The sequence below is a fragment of the Mustela nivalis genome, assembly GCF_964662115.1.
Source record: "Mustela nivalis genome assembly, chromosome: 1".
Lineage (NCBI taxonomy): Eukaryota > Metazoa > Chordata > Mammalia > Carnivora > Mustelidae > Mustela > Mustela nivalis.
The window spans coordinates 209,698,237-209,716,590 of record NC_139020.1 but is presented as its reverse complement, the minus strand read 5'-3'; the positions used below and the strand labels follow the sequence as shown (position 1 = coordinate 209,716,590).

Genomic DNA, 18,354 nt, shown 5'->3' with positions numbered 1-18,354 from the left:
TCATGCTCCATGAATTGTTTTCTTTTTCAGTTTGTTGCTTCCACAGTCAATGTGAGATCAACCTTTAGCTTTCTAGTTTGTAATATATGTGATCATTTTTGGTTTCAGTCTTTATTCCACTTTCCATGACGTTTGAGTACAAAGCACGGGGGAACGTGAGGAAAAGTAAATTTTGTAACATGTGATCTGAACTTGTGTGGTTGATGATTCAGTGGTGAGAGGGACAGATATTAAAGCATTCCATAAGTAAACGTGAATATATAGTTATGATTTGTGCAGCGAAGAAAAATGCAGGAGACTATAAAGGCATGGATTAGGGAACTACACATGGTGGGCAAAGAGGGAGGGCTCAGAGAAGGCTCCTCTGAGGAAGTGATGTTTCCTCTGAGGACAGGGATGATTACAGGAAAGACAAAGGCATGCAAGAACCCTGGCAGGGAGGGCAGTACTCCACAGGCATGGTTAGGGGAAGAATCACAGCATTTTTAGAATTCCTAAGAATGCAGAAGTGTTGGTGCTTCAGAAGGGAAGGGCTGATGTGACCCTTAATAAGACTGGGAAGTCGGAAGGCACCAGCATTGACAGGCAAGCATGGAAAGGCTGTTAAAAGATGGAAAAATCTCAGACCAATCTCCCTTGCGGACACGGAGGCAGACATCGTCAAGTGAAAGCTCTTTCCAAGAGATTTGTGTTGCTTCTGCCTGAGTCCTAGAATGCGTTTCATCTAGGACCACTTTAGACTACTTCCCCTGGCTGAGGTTTCTAGGGAAGTGTGAAAGTGGGCTCTAAATCTGTGAATGGTCACCTCACCTGCAGTGGTCTTAGAAGTTTGACTCTTCCCTGACAATATCTCATGGATGTTTTTTTTTTTTAATTTAAAAATTTTTTATTTTCAGCATAACAGTATTCATTATTTTTTCACCACACCCAGTGCTCCATGCAATCATGGATGGGTTTTTATGTTCTTGGTTTGTTGTTTTGTTTTTATTTTTGCTTTTTGTTTTTTGACTGGGCATTGTGTGAAACTGCTACTTTTTAACTTTTAATTTTGACCTCATTTCAGATTGACAGAAAAGTTGGAAGAACAATATAAATAGCTCCTATGTATATCCTTGACCAGATCCCCCAAATGTTAAATTTTACCACCTTTACTTTTTCTTCAACCATTTTTTCTCTCTTTCTCTTCTTCATATGTGTTTTCAGAACCGTTTGCAAGTTAGTCACACTGCAAATATGGTACCTCTTTACCTCTAACTCTTTGGTATTCCCTAAAAACAAGGACATTTTCCTCACACAACCACAATACAATGATCAAAATCAAGATAGTAACTTTGATATAATACTACTACAAATTTACAGAACTCATTCCTATTTTGAAAATTATCCTGAAGCAAACAAAGGTCCAGGATCATGCATTTCTTGATTGACACATCTCTTAAGCTTCCTTTAATCTGGAACAGTTCTAGACTATCTTTGTATCTGATGACATTGGCATTTTTGAAGGGCGCAGGTCAGAACTTGTGTAGAATGTCCCTCAATTTGGGTTTGTCCAATGCTCCCTAGTCTTTAGTTTGAAGTCCTACATCCTTGGCAGGAATCTCAGGGAAGTAGCATTGGGTCCTTTCTGGTGCCTCCTACTAGGAGGTACATAATGTTGATGTGCCATTTAGAGGCTCCATAAACATGTGACAGGCTTACATAAAATGAATGCTTAAGAGAGGTGGTTAGGATAAAAACAGAGAGGGAGGCAAACCATAAGGGACTATTAACTCTAGGCAACAAACTGAGGGTTGCTGGAGGGGAGGTCAGGAGGAGGAGATGGGGTAATTAGGTGATGGGCATTGAGGAGGGCACTTGATGTAATGAGCACTGGGTGTTACATGCAACTGATGAATCATTAAATTCTACCCCTGAAACTAAAAATATAATATATGCTGAGTAAATTGAATTTAAATTTAAAAAATTTTTAAAAAGATAGGTAATTAAGAATTCTGAACTCAATGCGGTAGAATTGCATTTTACTTCTGTTGTTATAAAATGGATTTTTTTTCAATTTTGGGGAAGGGTTGTTTTTATTTAAATTCCAGATAGTTAACATATAGTATAATATTAGTTTCAAGTGTATAATTTAGAGATTCAACACTTCCTCTCTCTCCCTTTTTTTTAGAATTCCTTTATTTGACAGAGAGAAAGAGCAAAAGCAGGGGGAGTGGCAGAGGGAGAAGCAGGCTCCCAGGTCAGCAGGGAGCCCAATGCAGGGCTCCATCCCAGGACCCTGGGATCACGACCGGAGCCAAAGGCAGATGCTTAACTGAATGAGCCACTTGGGTGTCCCTGATTCAACACATTCATTCAACACCTCATGTTCATCACAACAAATGTACTCTTTAATCCCCATCACCTATTTAACCCAACCCCCTACCAGTCCCTCCTCTGGTAACCATCAGCTTGTTCTCTATAGTTAAGAGTCTGTTTCTTGGTTTCTCTCTATCTCTCTCTTTAAAATTTTATTGATTTATTAGAGAGGGAGCATGAGAGTAGGAAGGGCAAAGGAAGGAGATGCAGACTCCCTGCTGAGCAGGTAGCTCAACATGGGCCTGGAACCCAGGACCCTAAGATCATGATCTGAGCTGAAAACTGATGCTTAACCTACTGAGCCACCCAGGCACTCTGGTTTTCTTCTCTCTTTCCACTGTAATTGTTTGTTTTGTTTCTTAAATTCCACATACAAGTGAAATCATATATTTGTCCTTCTCTAGCTGACTTAGTTTGCTCAAGATAAGTGGATGGCATAAGAGATTCCATTTTTTTCAGATTTCACTTATAAGTGAAAGGAGACCCAACACTTAGACAAAGTGACTCACTACATAAATAACTTGAGTGAAAGGCATGGCCAACATTTTTATTACATGGAGGGTACCAGTTTGCTGCTCATTCATGTTGCTCTTGTCTCTTCCTTTGTAGTTCTATCAGGTACATGGAAGCAAGAAACCGAACAGGAATTTTAGAGTTCATCCTCCTTGGGCTCTCTGAGGATCCAGAACTACAGCCCTTCATATTCGGGCTGTTCCTGTCCATGTTCTTAGTCACTGTGCTTGGGAACTTGCTCATCATTCTGGCCATCTGCTCTGACCCCCACCTCCACACCCCCATGTACTTCTTCCTCTCCAACCTGTCTTTGGTCGACATCTGTTTCAGCACCACCATAGTGCCCAAGGTGCTGCTGAACATCCACACAGAGAATAAAGCCATCTCCTACATGGACTGCCTCTCACAGGTCTATTTTTCCATGTTCTTTCCTATCCTGGACACTCTACTCCTGACTGTAATGGCCTATGACCGGTTTGTGGCCATCTGCCACCCCCTGCACTACACACTCATCATGAATGCCCGCCTTTGTGGCCTGCTGGTTTTTATGACCTGGTTTGTTGGTGTCATGACATCCCTTCTTCACATTTCTCTGATGATGCATCTAAGCTTTTGCAGAGATCTTGAAATTCCACATTTCTTCTGTGAGCTGACACAGATTCTCAAGCTGGCCTGCTCTGATACCTTCCTGAACAGCACACTGATATACTTTATGACTGGTGTGCTGGGTGTTTTTCCCCTTGTTGGGATCCTTTTCTCCTACTCACAGATTGCTTCATCCATTAGGAAGATGTCTTCATCGGGGGGGAAGCAAAAAGCGTTTTCCACCTGTGGGTCTCACCTCTCAGTAGTTTCTTTATTTTATGGGACAGGTGTTGGGGTCTACTTCACTTCTGCAGTAACTCATTCCCCCCAACAAGTCTCTGTGGCTTCGGTGATGTACACTGTGGTCACCCCCATGCTGAACCCCTTCATCTACAGCTTGAGGAACAAGGATGTAAAGGGGGCTTTGGGAAGACTTCTCAGTAGAGTGACCTCTTGTTTGTGATGGATCTCTTGGCCCCAGGACTAAGAAGTTTTATGGATCCCAAGGGAAAAAACTTTGATTCTAAAGTTTACTCTTGAATCTTGCATATCCTCTTACACCTAATCCTGAAGAGTCTAAGACTGCTCTCTCCTAGTTTCTACACACTTTTAAACAATTAACTTCCACATAATTTATCTGATGATCTTTCTGCCCTCTCTGCTGTCCAAAAAGTATGTCCTCAATCTTCTCTCTTACTTCCTCACAAGTGAGTTCTAACTTGGATTTGGAGCATTTGCTTTAGCCTTGTTATCTCAGATGTTGGCAGAGAATGCTAAACTATTGATAATTTACCTTAACTTGTTTCTACGTGCTTTGTTGTAGATCTGTGTTGTTCATGTGCATGTATTACCAACAGTGTTTTGGGTTTTTTTAACTGGATAAAATGCATATCAAAATACAGTCAGTGTTTCAGTACTTATTATATGGGAAGCCTATGTTAACATCTCTCTACTATCTTATGAGATTTTCCTCAATGGGAATGATTACTGTCTTCATTTTAGAGTTATGGAAATTGAGAATCTAAGAGCTTAAAAATCTTTCCCAACATTACAGAGAGACCAAGTGGCAAAACCAGGATTAAAATCCAGAACTCTGACCCTGAGCCCATATTTTTAGAGCAGGCTGCCCAGCTTTTCACGTGCATTTCAATGTGTACAGTTCAATGGTGAATTTTATTGCTTGGTTGACAATATTTCTGGTTATCGTCTCCTATTGGATACCCCAAAGAATGGCATTTTCTTTGTCCCTTGAAGTTAAAGTTGGTAATAATAGGTTTTGATGTGTCCACTAAAATATGAATGGAAGTTGTGGGTCCCTTCTAGACCGAAACAGTTGAAGAGCTGGTACATTATACTTCATGTTCATTCTTCCCTTGATATAGCTATTGTGGATGAAGACATCACAAGATCCAGAGTCTAGAAAGCTGGCCAATAGGTGGGGGACTCCGCTGGATGGTTGCCCAAGTTGATAGACACTTTTCAAGAGAAAGAAACAAGATTTTGTTTCATTAAACCAGAATTTCTTCTTTAAATCATTTATTCATTACATCAAAAATTTTAGTTCTGTTACACACACCGTTGCTGTTTTCAACAATAGAGCCTAACCTATTCTGACTGTTATCTATCCCAAAGCTGGAAATCCATTCTTTGGTGATTTTTACTGTCACGCTAAGAGTAAATCTGAGGTCACCTTTTTCATTCCTTTGTGATCCTTCCACTCTTTATTGATAACTTTAATTCAATTTCACATTAATACTTATACAAACAAAAATACACATGTACATATATATGTTAATATGTACATGGCCAACATCCTTAAAAGAGGATAATTAATTTATTATTGTACCAGAAATGCTCTCTCTCTCTCTCTCTTTTTTTTTTTTTTTTAAGAGAGAGTTGTGGGGAGGGACGAGGGAGAGCAAAAGAGACAGCTTTAAACAGACTCCATGCCCAGCACATTAGCCCAATGGGGAGATCAATCTCACAGCCCAAGATCATGACCTGAGCAAAAATCAAGAGTCACATACTTAACTGACTGAACAACCCAGGTGCTCCCAGAAATGTTCTTTCAATGGAAGGTAAGTTCCTCTGAAGAAGTAATACTTTCTATGGTAGCCCTGGAGTCCTGTATAACTTAAAACAAGACTGGCACTAACCACTTAGAGGACTGTAGGATATATCACATTGTCTAACTGGACCCCTCAAGAATATTAGTCTAGTTCCTAAAATGGTCATTTGAATAGGGTTTTTTAAAATTTATTTTTTATTTATTTTCAGCATAATAGTATTCATTATTTTTTCACCACACCCAGTGCTCCATGCAATCTGTGCCCTCTCTAATACCCACCACCTGGTACCCCAACCTCCAACCACCCCACCACTTCAGTCCCCTCAGATTGTTTTTCAGAGTCCATAGTCTCTCATGATTCACCTCCCCTTCCAATTTACCCCAACTCCCTTCTCCTCTCTAACTCCCCATGTCCTCCATGCTATTTGTTATGCTCCACAAATAAGTGAAACCATATGATAATTGACTCTCTCTGCTTGACTTATTTCACTCAGCATAATCTCTTCCAGTCCCATCAATGTTGCTACAAAAGTTGGGTATTCATCCTTTCTGATGGAGGCATAATACTCCATAGTGTATATGGACCACATCTTCCTTATCCATTAGCATTATTTTAATTAATTAAATGTTCCTTTTGTTACTTACTTTTTTCTAAAAAATATTTTATTTTTAAGCAACCTCTACACCCATTGTGGGGCTTGGATTTATAATCCAGAGATCAAGGATCTCATGCTCCACCAACTGAGCCAGGCAGATGCCTCCTGTTATTTTATTTCTAAACAGCTTAGCTAATTGGGAGAGCGAAAACCATAATAAAATGGAAACTGTGCTTGACAGTTCTATATGGACTCTGAAAAACAATCTGAAGGGTTTGAAGTGGCGGGGGGGGGCGGGGGGGGGGTTGGGGGAACCAGGTGGTGGGTATTATAGAGGGCACAGATTACATGGAGCACTGGGTGTAGTGAAAAAATAATGAATACCGTTATGCTGAAAATAAATAAATTAATTAAAAAAATAAAATAAATAATACTGGGGGCATCACGTTACCTGATTTCAAGCTTTACTACAAAGCTGTGATCACCAAGACAGCATGGTACTGGCATAAAAACAGACACATAGACCAGTGGAACAGAGTAGAGAACCCAGATATGGACCCTCAACTCTATGGTCAAATAATTTTTGACAAAACAGGAAAAATTATACAGTGGAAAAAAGACAGTCTTTTTAATAAATGGTGCTGGGAAAACTGGGCAGCTATATGTAGAAGAATGAAACTTGACCATTTTCTTACACCGTACACAAAGATAAACTCAAAATGGATAAAAGACCTCAACATGAGACAGGAATCCATCAGAATCCTAGAGGAGAACATAGGCAGTAATCTCTTCAATATCAGCCACAGCAACTTCTTTTAAGATATGTCTCCAAAGGCAGAGGAAACAAAAGAGAAAATAAACTTTTGGGACTTCATCAAAATCTTAAAATTTTTTTTAAATTTATTTTTTATTTATTTTTATCATAACAATATTCATTGTATTTGCACTGCACCCAGTGCTCCACGCAATCCGTGCCCTCTCTAATACCCACCACTTGGTACCCCGACCTCCCATTCCCCTCCCATTTAAAACCCTCAGATTGTTTTTCAGAAAAAAAAAATCTTAAAATTTTTAAATGAGCAGATGGATTTCCTTACGGAAGACCGAATTCCCTGTAATGGATCCGCTAATACTAAGGCCTGTTTGGGGAAGATAGATGAGTCATTCTCCAAGTCCATTATATAACTTAAACTATACTACAGTTCTCTTGGAACAAATGTGCCACTAATCTTTTTCTTTATTTCATTAAAAACATTACTTTTTTAAAATTCCAGCATAGGGACGCCTGGGTGGCTCAGTTGGTTAGGCAGCTGCCTTCGGCTCAGGTCATGATCCCAGCGTCCTGGGATCGAGTCCCACATCGGGCTCCTTGCTCCACAGGGAGCCTGCTTCTCCCTCTGACTCTGCCTTCCACTCTGTCTGCCTGTGCTCACTTTCGCTCGTGCTCTCTCTCTGACAAATAAATAAAATCTTAAAAAAAAAATAAATAAAATAAAATAAAATAAAATTCCAGCATAATTAGTATACAGTGTTTTTTTTTTAATTTTTTCAATTTATTTATTTTAAGAAAAACAGTATTCATTATTTTTTCACCACACCCAGTGCTCCATGCAATCTGTGCTCTCTATAATACCCACCACCTGGTACCCTAAGCTCCCACACCCCCTCCACTTCAAACCCCTCAGATTGTTTTTCAGAGTCCATAGTCTCTCGTGATTCACCTCCCCTTCCAATTTACCCCAACTCCCTTCTCCTCTCTAACACCCCTTGTCCTCCATGATATTTGTTATGCTCCACAAATAAGTATACAGTGTTATATTAATCTCAGGTGTATAATAGAATGATTCAAAAAATCTATGCATCACTCAATGCTCATCACAATGAATGTACTCTTAATCCCCTCCCCTATTTCATCCATATCCCCCCCCCCATCTTCCCTCTGACAACCTCCAGCTTGTTATCTATATTTAAGAGTCTGGGTTTGGTTTTTTTCCCATATTTGTTTTGTTCCTTAAACTCCACATATGAGTGAAATTTTGTGGTATTTGTCTTTCTCTGATTTCTCTGATTTCACTTAGCATTATACCCTCCATTATAGACTCCAGGTGCAACCCATTTCAATGTTGTTTTAATGACAATATTTCATTATTTTTTTATGGCTCAGTAATAGAATTACCATATGATGCAGTAATTTCACTGCTGGGTATTTACCCAAAGAAGTAAAAAACAAAACACTGATTCAAAAAGATATGTGTACCCCCATGTTTATTCCAGATTTATTTACAATAGCCAAGATTTGGAAGGAATGCAAGTGCCCATCAATAGATGAATGGAAAAAGATGTTATCTATATATACAATGGAATATTCCTCATCTATAAGAAAGAATGAAATTATGCCATTCACCTTTGTAGCAGCCATTCACATCCTCAATGGAAGCTCATTTCCCCATTAGTACTTATTATGGATAGAAAGTTTCTGTTCCCTCAAAATTCATACATTGAAACCCTATCCCCCAAAGTGATGATATTAGGAGGTGGAGCCTTGAAAGGTAATTAAAATTAGATGGTCATAAAGATAAAGTCCCCATGAATAGAATTAATATTCTTATGAGAAGCACAAGATAATTTGTTTCTTCTCTCTGCTATGTGTGGATACAATAAGAAGTCAGCCATGTGCAACCCAGAAAAGGGCTTTCACCACAACTTGATTGTCCTGGCACCCTACTCTCAGACGTCTAGCCTCCAGAACTGTGAGGAATAATTTTTGTTGTTAAAGCCACCCAGGTTATGATATTTTGTTATAACAGCCCAAACTAAGACATCACTCTTCAAGTAGGTGAAAGAATTTGTGTAATCCATCCATTTTATGATACAATTTCCCAAATTACCAATATCCTTTCTATGAACTCCAATTTGTCCACTTTCCTGTTTATCAAAATTGTCTTAAATAAGGCTTCCATATTTTTTCTTCACAATTTGCATCTACACCAGGCTTTCCTTATAGTAATTTTGTGATATTAGTAATTTGAGACTTATTATCCTGCTTTAAAATAGTTATTATTTCTCTTAGGAATAGGTTCAGGTTTCAAATTCAAAAGTTTTGAAAGTTTATCATTAAAAAGTTTTGAAAACAGACCATGCAAAATACCAATCTCATCCTTATTTTTTAAAATTTTTAAAAGATTTTATTTATTTATTTGAGAGAGAGAGCTGAGTGGGGAGAGAGGTGTGGAGGGAAAGAGAGAAGCAGTCTCCCTGGGATGGAACTTGACCTGAGCCAAGGTAGATGCTTAACAGCTTAACCAAAAAGCCATCCAAGTGCCCCCAACCTCATCCCTATTAAGAAAGGAAGGAGAGAGGGAGGGAAAAAATTGAGTTTGTTTTTGGAAAGGTTCAGTTTGATGTGCCTGTAAAATACCCCGCAAATAATTTCCACTTGGTAGTGGCATGGGTTGATCTCATGTTCTGTTTTAATGGCCTTAGTGGGAGAGAATTGAGTTACAAAGGAGCAGGTCAGAAAGGCAACATTATACTTGGTTCAGCCTTACTCAAGATCCTTAATTTCTCAGTGTGGCTCCCACTTCCTAAAGACAGTTCTTCCCAAATCCTGATGTTCACGTATCACAAATAAACTCTCATGGACCCTGTACACATGGCTGTGGGTCACTATCCAAATGGTGATGGGGTGGACAGTAAACTGGGGCTGGGTTGCCAAATTCTCCCTTCAGAATTATGGGGTTATTCTCCAGATTCAGGGAGTGAGGCCTTCTGACAGCTCCCAGCCTTTAGCCCTCTCAAGAGAATTGCCCTCACCTAAAGGAAGCTGACTCACTTACCTAAGATCATACTACTCGAATCTCTTGCTGTGGGAGCATAACTGCCTGAGAGCCATCTATACCCACCACTCTTTGCTCTGAGGATACTGTTGGCTGCTCCCACCCATGGACTGAACATAATAGGATACCAGTGTGTGCCAATGTCATGCTCAAACAATAATATTTATGACTAGGGTCAATTAACTCTGCCAGGATGGTGACTCTTGTTTCTGCTATGAGGGAACTCAAGTACCAGGCAACTGCATAACTTGAAGTTCTATGGGACTTTTTTTATGTCTCTGCAAGTGCTACCTTGTAGGCATCAAGAGCTCTAAAGCTGCTGAGGCCAGAGTTGAGGAGACCTGAAGCAAATACTGCCCACTCAGCTCACTGGGCATGACATTAGAGAGGGCTGCTTCTACTAACAAGCCTTGATTTCCGGACCCACATATCCTACACATCAGTGAGTACATGCATCCTTTGAATTGTGTAGTCAGTATGTGTTGTGTACTCAAATATCTGCAGTAAATATGATCACACTCTTTGAAATGAAATGTGTTCTCTTATTTTCCATTAAACAAAAATTGTGTTACCCATCCGTACTCCATGATTTCCCATACCATGTTTTACCTCTATCCTCACCTTCCCTGACAAAATTTATAGATGATTTATATTGGCATCTGTGTATCATCCATTCATCAACCCACTCTACCTGGATTGTTTATGACCCTCTCCCTCATGTTAGAGATGAAAAATGGAGCCCTCCCTAGCCTCCATGTCACCAGAAAATATCAAGGGATAGTTTCAGTCCTCATTTGGTTAGTTATTTTGACAGAACCAAAACTATTAACCACTCTGCTTTTCTTCAGGAAGAACTTCTTTGCCCCCATAACACTGCAGACATGAAGTGATCTTTGAAATCTTCAAAGACTTCTGAAGAGATGAACATCATGGAACATTCACTCCTGGGTTTGGTTCTCATAGAGGTCTAACATTCCTTGGGAGAAACCTTTCATTTAAATCAAACCAAAGAGAAAATAATTTCCCCTTGAAGAAAGTATCTTCATCTTGGTCAGCTGCTGTCTACACGGACATAGCATTATCTGACATTTTCCCATTCTTTCATCTTTCTATCCTAAGGGAATGGAATGGTTCAGAGAGAAGAACACCAGTAAAGCAATTTATTTAATGAGGATCTCTAAGAACTTAACCTTTGAGATGATAATAACAGATACCTGCTGCCCCTTTCCTACAATTCTCTGTTGTCAGCCTAGGGAAAGGGCTTCTCCAAGATAGAGTATAGAGAAGTGAAAGCTTCAGTGATGAGCCTCAGAGAGAGTAGGATCATTGCTTCCCAGTCAGAGCTGGAGGAGTACAAGGGAAAGGGGTAACAAGGTGGGAACTGGGCTTTATCTATAAATTTTGTCAGGGAAGGTGAGGATAGAGGTAAAGTCCCATATTTAGTTAGTCAACAGAGCTGAAGTCTCTATATTTAGAAGTTGCTTTATATACTACTTACGTCAGTCTTTTCTAGCTCTTGCTAAGTTTCCTTTTCTCTCTTTCAGAGTCTAGATCCTCTCTCTGGTAAGTTATTTTCCAGTGAATCTCCTCCTCTTCTCTATTCTTACACATGAATTGTAGGATCCTGTTCAATTGCCTGTCCCACTATTTAGTCATTAACTACTCACTGAAGATCTATTAAACACAGGGTATTGACTATTTTGCTCCTCCTCTGATTGGATTTTTCTATTATATCCCGTGACTTACTGATAGCACTTAATAGTTCTATATTATTTTGTTTTCCTTTTGTATCCACTATATATCTAAAAATGATGTCATTATTTCTGGCATTTGACACTCAGGCTAATTTCCTTTTCTCATCAGTGTCTTTAAATGTTCATGAGAATATTGAATGATTAAATTTGGAATGGACTGCCTTGGCCTTTTCATGAATTTAACACAAATACTTCAGTATTTTAATGTAGAGTATTCTGTTGGTTGTAATTCTCAACAGCTATTCTTCACTGGGTTAAGAAATTGTTCTGGGATGCCTGGGTGGCTCAGTCAGTTAAGCCACTGCCTTCGGCTGGGGTCAGGACCCCAGGGTCCTGAGATGGAGTCTCGCATCAGACTCCTTGCTTGGCAGGGAGCCTACTTCTCTCTCTGCCTCTGTCTGCCACTCTGCCTGCTTGTGCGTGCACTCGCTCTCTCTCAGTCTCTCTCTGACAAATAAATAAATAAATAAAATCTTAAAAAAAGAAAGAAAGAAGAAAGAAAGAAAGAAAGAAAGAAAGAAAGAAAGAAAGAAAGAAAGAAAGAAAGAAATTGTTCTTAGTTTCCTCCTTAATTAGAAGCTCTATCCTGGCAACTAACTACAGGAATGGCTACTACATTTTCCTTTTTTTTTTTTTTTTAATATTTTATTTATTTATTTATTTGACAGAGAGAGAGAGACAGCAAGAGAGGGAATACAAGCAGGGGGAGTGGGAAAGGGAGAATCAGGCTTCCCACTGAGCAGTGAGACCACACAGGGGCCAATCCCAGGACCCTGGGATCATGACCTGAGCCAAAGGCAGATGCCTAACTACTAAGCCACCCAAGCACCCCCACCTTTTTAAATATAATTTTATTTATTTATTTTAGAGAGAGAGAGTGCATAAGAGGGGGTAGCATCAGAGGGAGAACAGAATCCCTACTGACCAGGGAGCCTATGCAGGACTTGATTCTGGAACTCTACTCCGGGATCATGATCTGAGCTGAAGGCAGTCACCTAACCACCTGAGCCAACCAGGCACCCAGCTGCTGCATTTTCTCAAATCCATTTTCTATTGTGATTATGGTTATGATTCTTCTTCATTTCCCTTTATTTGTGGTAACCTGTTTTTGCAAACATCCTAGCATTAAACATCTTTTCTTTCCTAGAATAGGTATGACTTTTTCATGATATGCTACTCTTTTAAGTAGGTATGAATGCATTGAGTTTAAACTTACTATTCTATTTTGTGTTCACATTCAGGTATACAATGAGCTTGAAGATTCCCTTTTTTGCATTCTAGTTGACGCTTTTGGTCTTAGTTTTTATTGTACATCTAACATTTGCATGTGTTGAACAACTACTATGTGCAGACACTATGTAAGTCCCTGGGAAAACAATGGTGAGCAAAAACAGCCTCCATTTATAGCCCACAAAATATATATTATATATCTAGATATCAGTAGATATACATTATATATGTAACTATATATATTATTACTAACATGATAGGCACATTAAGGAATAGTACAGGTAGCTCCCCATGTGCTCCTCACATACTCTCTCCCTCGTGAACCTCACTGTCTGCTCTGCATCTCACTGGCCTCTTAAATCCCTTCCATTACCAAGCTCACCCAACTTGGGGAAACTGCAAATTCTATTCTTTCTGCCCAAAATGTGTCCATCTCCTTATTTTTCTTAATTAATTAATTACCTGTCCTTCCTCTAGCAGCTCAAATGTTCATATTTCAGAGAAGTCTTTTCTACCCACCATCCAAAGCTAAACTGATTTTCAGTGGTTCTGTTTTCCTTTTAATTAATTAGCATTCTATAGAAATTAATAATACTAAAACTTTTTCTATTATCGAGATGTAGACATTCATTTTCACATCTTAAATTTTCCCTTTCAATTTTTAAGATGGTTTGATTTATAGAAGCTTTAAATATTTTTTATCAAATCAATCTTTTTTGCAATTAATTGTTCTGATTTTTAATGTAACACACTCCCACTTGTGAGCATGAACATACAGTATACACTCTCACACACGCTATGTATTTAATTTTAATGATTTCTGATGATTTGTGATTTCCCCCCTTGTTATTTATGTAATCCATAGGCTTTTTCTTCTTTCTTGGAAGAATCCACTTGGCAGGTGGTATCAGAAAGAGGGAAGCATAGGGGCTTCATTAACTAGAAGTGCTACATGGTAGTCAAAAGAGGTGACATACCTGTTGTGTTTATGATGGTCAGAATTCCATCTTTGATGGCTGCCACAGTTTAAGTAGAATATTGATAAATGATAGCCATACAAGACAACGTTTTTGTAATGGTAAGAACAGAAGCCCACATTTGTCAAATGTCCTCTGTATGTCACAAGAACCACTAGAAACATTACATGTGTCATCTCATTTAATTCACTCCCCAGGCATGCAATGCAGGGAATATTTACTACTCCCATAGTAGAACTGAGATATCTGCAACAACAAGAGATTATCAACTTTGTCAGGGTCACACAGAGAGTAAGTTGGTAGACCAAATGTTTTATTCCAGAAAGTCTGACTCGAGATCCCTTTTTCTAAATGACAATTCTATAATACTGTGTTTGGGGACAGTCATTTACCAAAAAGTGATTGCCATAAAAGGAATACATTAATGAAAATAGTTATTTATTAACATTGTACTGTGCACAAAAGCATGTCCTCCATGCTATTTGTTATGCTCCACAAATAAGTGAAACCATATGATAATTGACTCTCTCTGCTTGACTGATTTCACTCAGCATAATCTCTTCCAGTCCTGTCCATGTTGCTACAAAAGTTGGGTATTCAAGCTTTACTACAAAGCTATGATCACCAAGACAGCATGGTACTGGCATAAAAACAGACACATAGACCAGTGGAACAGAGTAGAGAACCCAGATATGGACCCTCAACTCTATGGTCAAATAATCTTCGACAAAACAGGAAAAAATATACAGTGGAAAAAAGACAGTCTCTTCAATAAATGGTGCTGGGAAAACTGGACAGCTATTTGTAGAAGAATGAAACTCAACCATTCTCTTACACCGTACACAAAGATAAACTCAAAATGGATAAAAGACCTCAATGTGAGACAGGAATCCATCAGAATCCTAGAGGAGAACATAGGCAGTAATCTCTTCGATAACAGCCACAGCAACTTCTTTCAAGATATGTCTCCAAAGGTAAAGGAAAGAAATGCGAAGATGAACTTTTGGGACTTCATCAAAATCAAATGTCGCTCTCGGCCCGCAAGAACGACTCGGAGACTCACGTAGTGGCGAACCTTCTTCTTTAATCACTTTTTTTCCTTCCTCTCCCTTTTACCCTCGGCGCATGCGTTTTTATACAGGCAATGTTAACCAATCACAATGCAGTGCTCATGCACCTCCCGCGAGAGTGGACCTAAATGAACAGCCAATCATATTCAGTCCCTTACAGCTCTTAGAGTAGGCCTCCTGTACCGGCTCCCGACATCTCCCTCTTTTTTATTTATTTATAATGGCTGAGATCGTGCCTGTCTTAGGTTGCCAATCCTCAGCACACATGCTTACCCATCATCGGGTACTCTCCCTGGTCGAAGAGCCCCTGTCTTAGGTTGCTATGGTGTGGGATCAGTCTTACCCGTCTTTGACTACCGATCTAGCATACTTAGCCATATCTGGGGGGAGGTGGCTTCAAGAGCCATCATGGCTTGAACCATGAGGTGTTGTTGTCGTTGATTGTGACGGACACGGCCACACACCCAACGTAACATTAGTACGTTAGCTGTGATTAAGAGAACAGCCATGGCACCAAGTCCGGCCCACTGTTTGAGGAACGAAACAGATTGCTGTAACATTTTTTCCCTCTCACTAACAGGTGCAATAGTTACTTTGGTAGAATTTATGGATATAATTTGAGCTCGTAATTGCCTAGTTAAATTTTGAAATTGACGGTTCCAGGTACCATTAAGCATTCTTCACAATTGTCTAGAGAGGTTAGCTGCTAAGGATAAGTTGTTATGAGCTATAGGGGTGATACAAAGTCCGGCCATATTATGTATGCATCCTATCGACACAATTGACTCTAGGATATCAAGTTGTTCCTGTACAAGATCAACCCTTTGATTTACAATCAAGATTCCTGCGTGCAAATGTCCGTTAATTTGTTCTTGCGTAGCCAATGCTTCAGCGACCATTCCTGTGACGTTGTTGAGCGCAGCTGCTGTCTGTACCGAGGTTGTCAACACTACCACGGCAGCAGTAGCAGCAGCGGCGGATGCTGCGATAGCTGCAATAATGGCTGCTGTTATTCCAAAGTCTCGTTTATGTCGAAGCAGCACCGGCAGGTTGTCGGGGTTCACCTGTACTGGCATCGGGATATACGTCGGTATCTTGGCTATTACTGCCAAGTCTCCCACCATGGCGTTCCAACATTCTGATAGCAGACAATTCTGGGACTCACAAGAGAGACTAGATGACTTGTTAATAGTAGAAGCATTAAAAACTATGAAGAGAAAGGGAGCTCTAACACAGATGGGCGTTGGTGAGTAACTTATGTGCTTAGCTGAGGTGCAATTGCACGTAACATTTGTTTCAAATCGAGAGCCTACGTGATAGTTGTACGTACAGTTACGCCATGTAGACCCATTAATAAAGTGAAGGCTTTCCAAGCCTGTACATGCCTGTGCAGCGTTGCAGAGCAGCCACCTATCTAGAAGGTGAGCTGACGCGCCTTGCGCCAGGTCTTGGTAGGTATAATTATAGCCAAAAAAGGTGGAGTTAGAGTAAGTGGGGATTTTAGGACTGAATGAGAATCCTGTTCCCACCCAAACTCCTGAGAGGCTACTATGGCAGCCACTCGTGCGGTGCAGCTCGCACAATAGCAGGCCTTGGTGCAGCAAGGTTTATACGGAGGAGGCTCCTCGTAAGGTGGCGCTGTTGGGGCTGGGCGCGTGGGCATAGGATCTAAGTTATCTACCACTTCCGTCTCTGTTTGTAACTGCGCCATAGCTCCTTCTTCCGCTTTTAATTTCAGCTGCGCCATAACTTCCCCCTGCATTTTGAGCTGCGCCATAGCCTTCTTTAGCTTTTCCTCCTTTTTTGCAAGCTCCTTTTGCATCTTGCTCACCTTGGCTTTTGGGCGATTTCCCTCCTCTGCTCCTTTCCAAAAACCAGGGAGCCGTTTGTCCCACTTCTCTCAAAAACAAATGAGCTGTTTTATTTTTTAAAGGAGTACCAATTGCTTTAAGGATATCAGAAAGCGGCCCAGCATTTTATATGTGGCCATCTCGTTTCCCATCCCGGAAAGCTTTACTCTCGTCCTTATCCTAGGAACTTTGCAGCCATCTCGTTTCCCATCCCGGAAAGCTTTCTACGCTCGTCCTCGACTTGAGGAACTTTCCCTGTCACTAGACAGAAATAGGTGCACTCTTTACCTGATCGTCGCCGACTCCGTGCGTCTCTCACGATGAGATTCCCGGGTTTCGGCACCACCTGTCGCTCTCGGCCCGCAAGAACGACTCGGAGACTCACGTAGCGGCGAACCTTCTTCTTTAATCACTTTTTTTCCTTCCTCTCCCTTTTACCCTCGGCGCATGCGTTTTTATACAGGCAATGTTAACCAATCACAATGCAGTGCTCATGCACCTCCCGCGAGAGTGGACCTAAATGAACAGCCAATCATATTCAGTCCCTTACAGCTCTTAGAGTAGGCCTCCTGTACCGGCTCCCGACAATCAAAAGCTTCTGCATAGCCAAGGAAACAGTCAAGAAAACAAGGAGGCTAAATACCCAATAGTGCAATTGCTGGGTCATAGGGCAGTTCTATTTTCAACATTTTGAGGAACCTCCATGCTGTTTACCCTAAAGACACAAACGTAGTGATCCAAAGGGGCACGTGCACCCGAATGTTTATAGCAGCAATGTCCACAATAGCCAAACTATGGAAAGAACCTAGATGTCCATCAACAGATGAATGGATCAAGAAGATGTGGTATATATACACAATGGAATACTATGCAGCCATCAAAAGAAATGAAATCTTGCCATTTGCGACAACATGGATGGAACTAGAGCGTATCATGCTTAGCGAAATAAGTCAAACGGAGAAAGACAACTATCATATGATCTCCCTGATATGAGGAAGTGGTGATGCAACATGGGGGCTTAAGTGGGTAGGAGAAGAATAAATGAAACAAGATGGGATTGGGAGGGAGACAAACCATAAGTGACTCTTAATCTCACAAAACAAACTGAGGGTTGCTGGGGGGAGGGGGTTTGGGAGAAGGGGGTGGGATTATGGACATTGAGGAGGGTATGTGCTTTTTTGAGTGCTGTGAAGTGTGTAAACCTAGTGATTCACAGACCTGTACCCCTGGGGATAAAAATATATGTATATAAAAAAAATTAAAAAAAAATTTAAAAATTAAAAAAAAAAAAAACAAAAAAAACAAAGAGGCAACCCACGGAATGAGAGAAGATATTTGCAAATGACAGTACAGACAAAAGGTTAATATCCAGGATCTATAGTGAACTCCTCAAACTCAACACCCACAAAACAGACAATCATATCAAAAAATGGGCAGAAGATATAGACAGACACTTCTCCAATAAAGTCATACAAATGGCTATCAGACACATGAAAAAATGTTCATCATCACTAGCTATC

General features: G+C 40.2%; 2 protein-coding genes across 2 annotated transcripts in view; one reads left to right on the top strand and one right to left on the bottom strand.

Annotated features, from left to right (window-relative positions):
• Positions 1 to 18,354, bottom strand: part of LOC309865763 (olfactory receptor 7G2-like) — a gene marked incomplete at both ends in the record, with an annotated part of 192,481 nt that overhangs the window by 133,455 nt on the left and 40,672 nt on the right. The window lies entirely within an intron of this gene.
• On the top strand, positions 2,874 to 3,916 carry LOC309865791 (olfactory receptor 7D2-like; the record flags this gene model as incomplete). The annotated part of the gene is made up of 1 exon (XM_082732623.1): positions 2,874 to 3,916. Exon 1 carries the CDS (start codon positions 2,978 to 2,980, stop codon positions 3,914 to 3,916), a length of 939 nt encoding a protein of 312 aa, XP_082588749.1. The 5' UTR covers positions 2,874 to 2,977.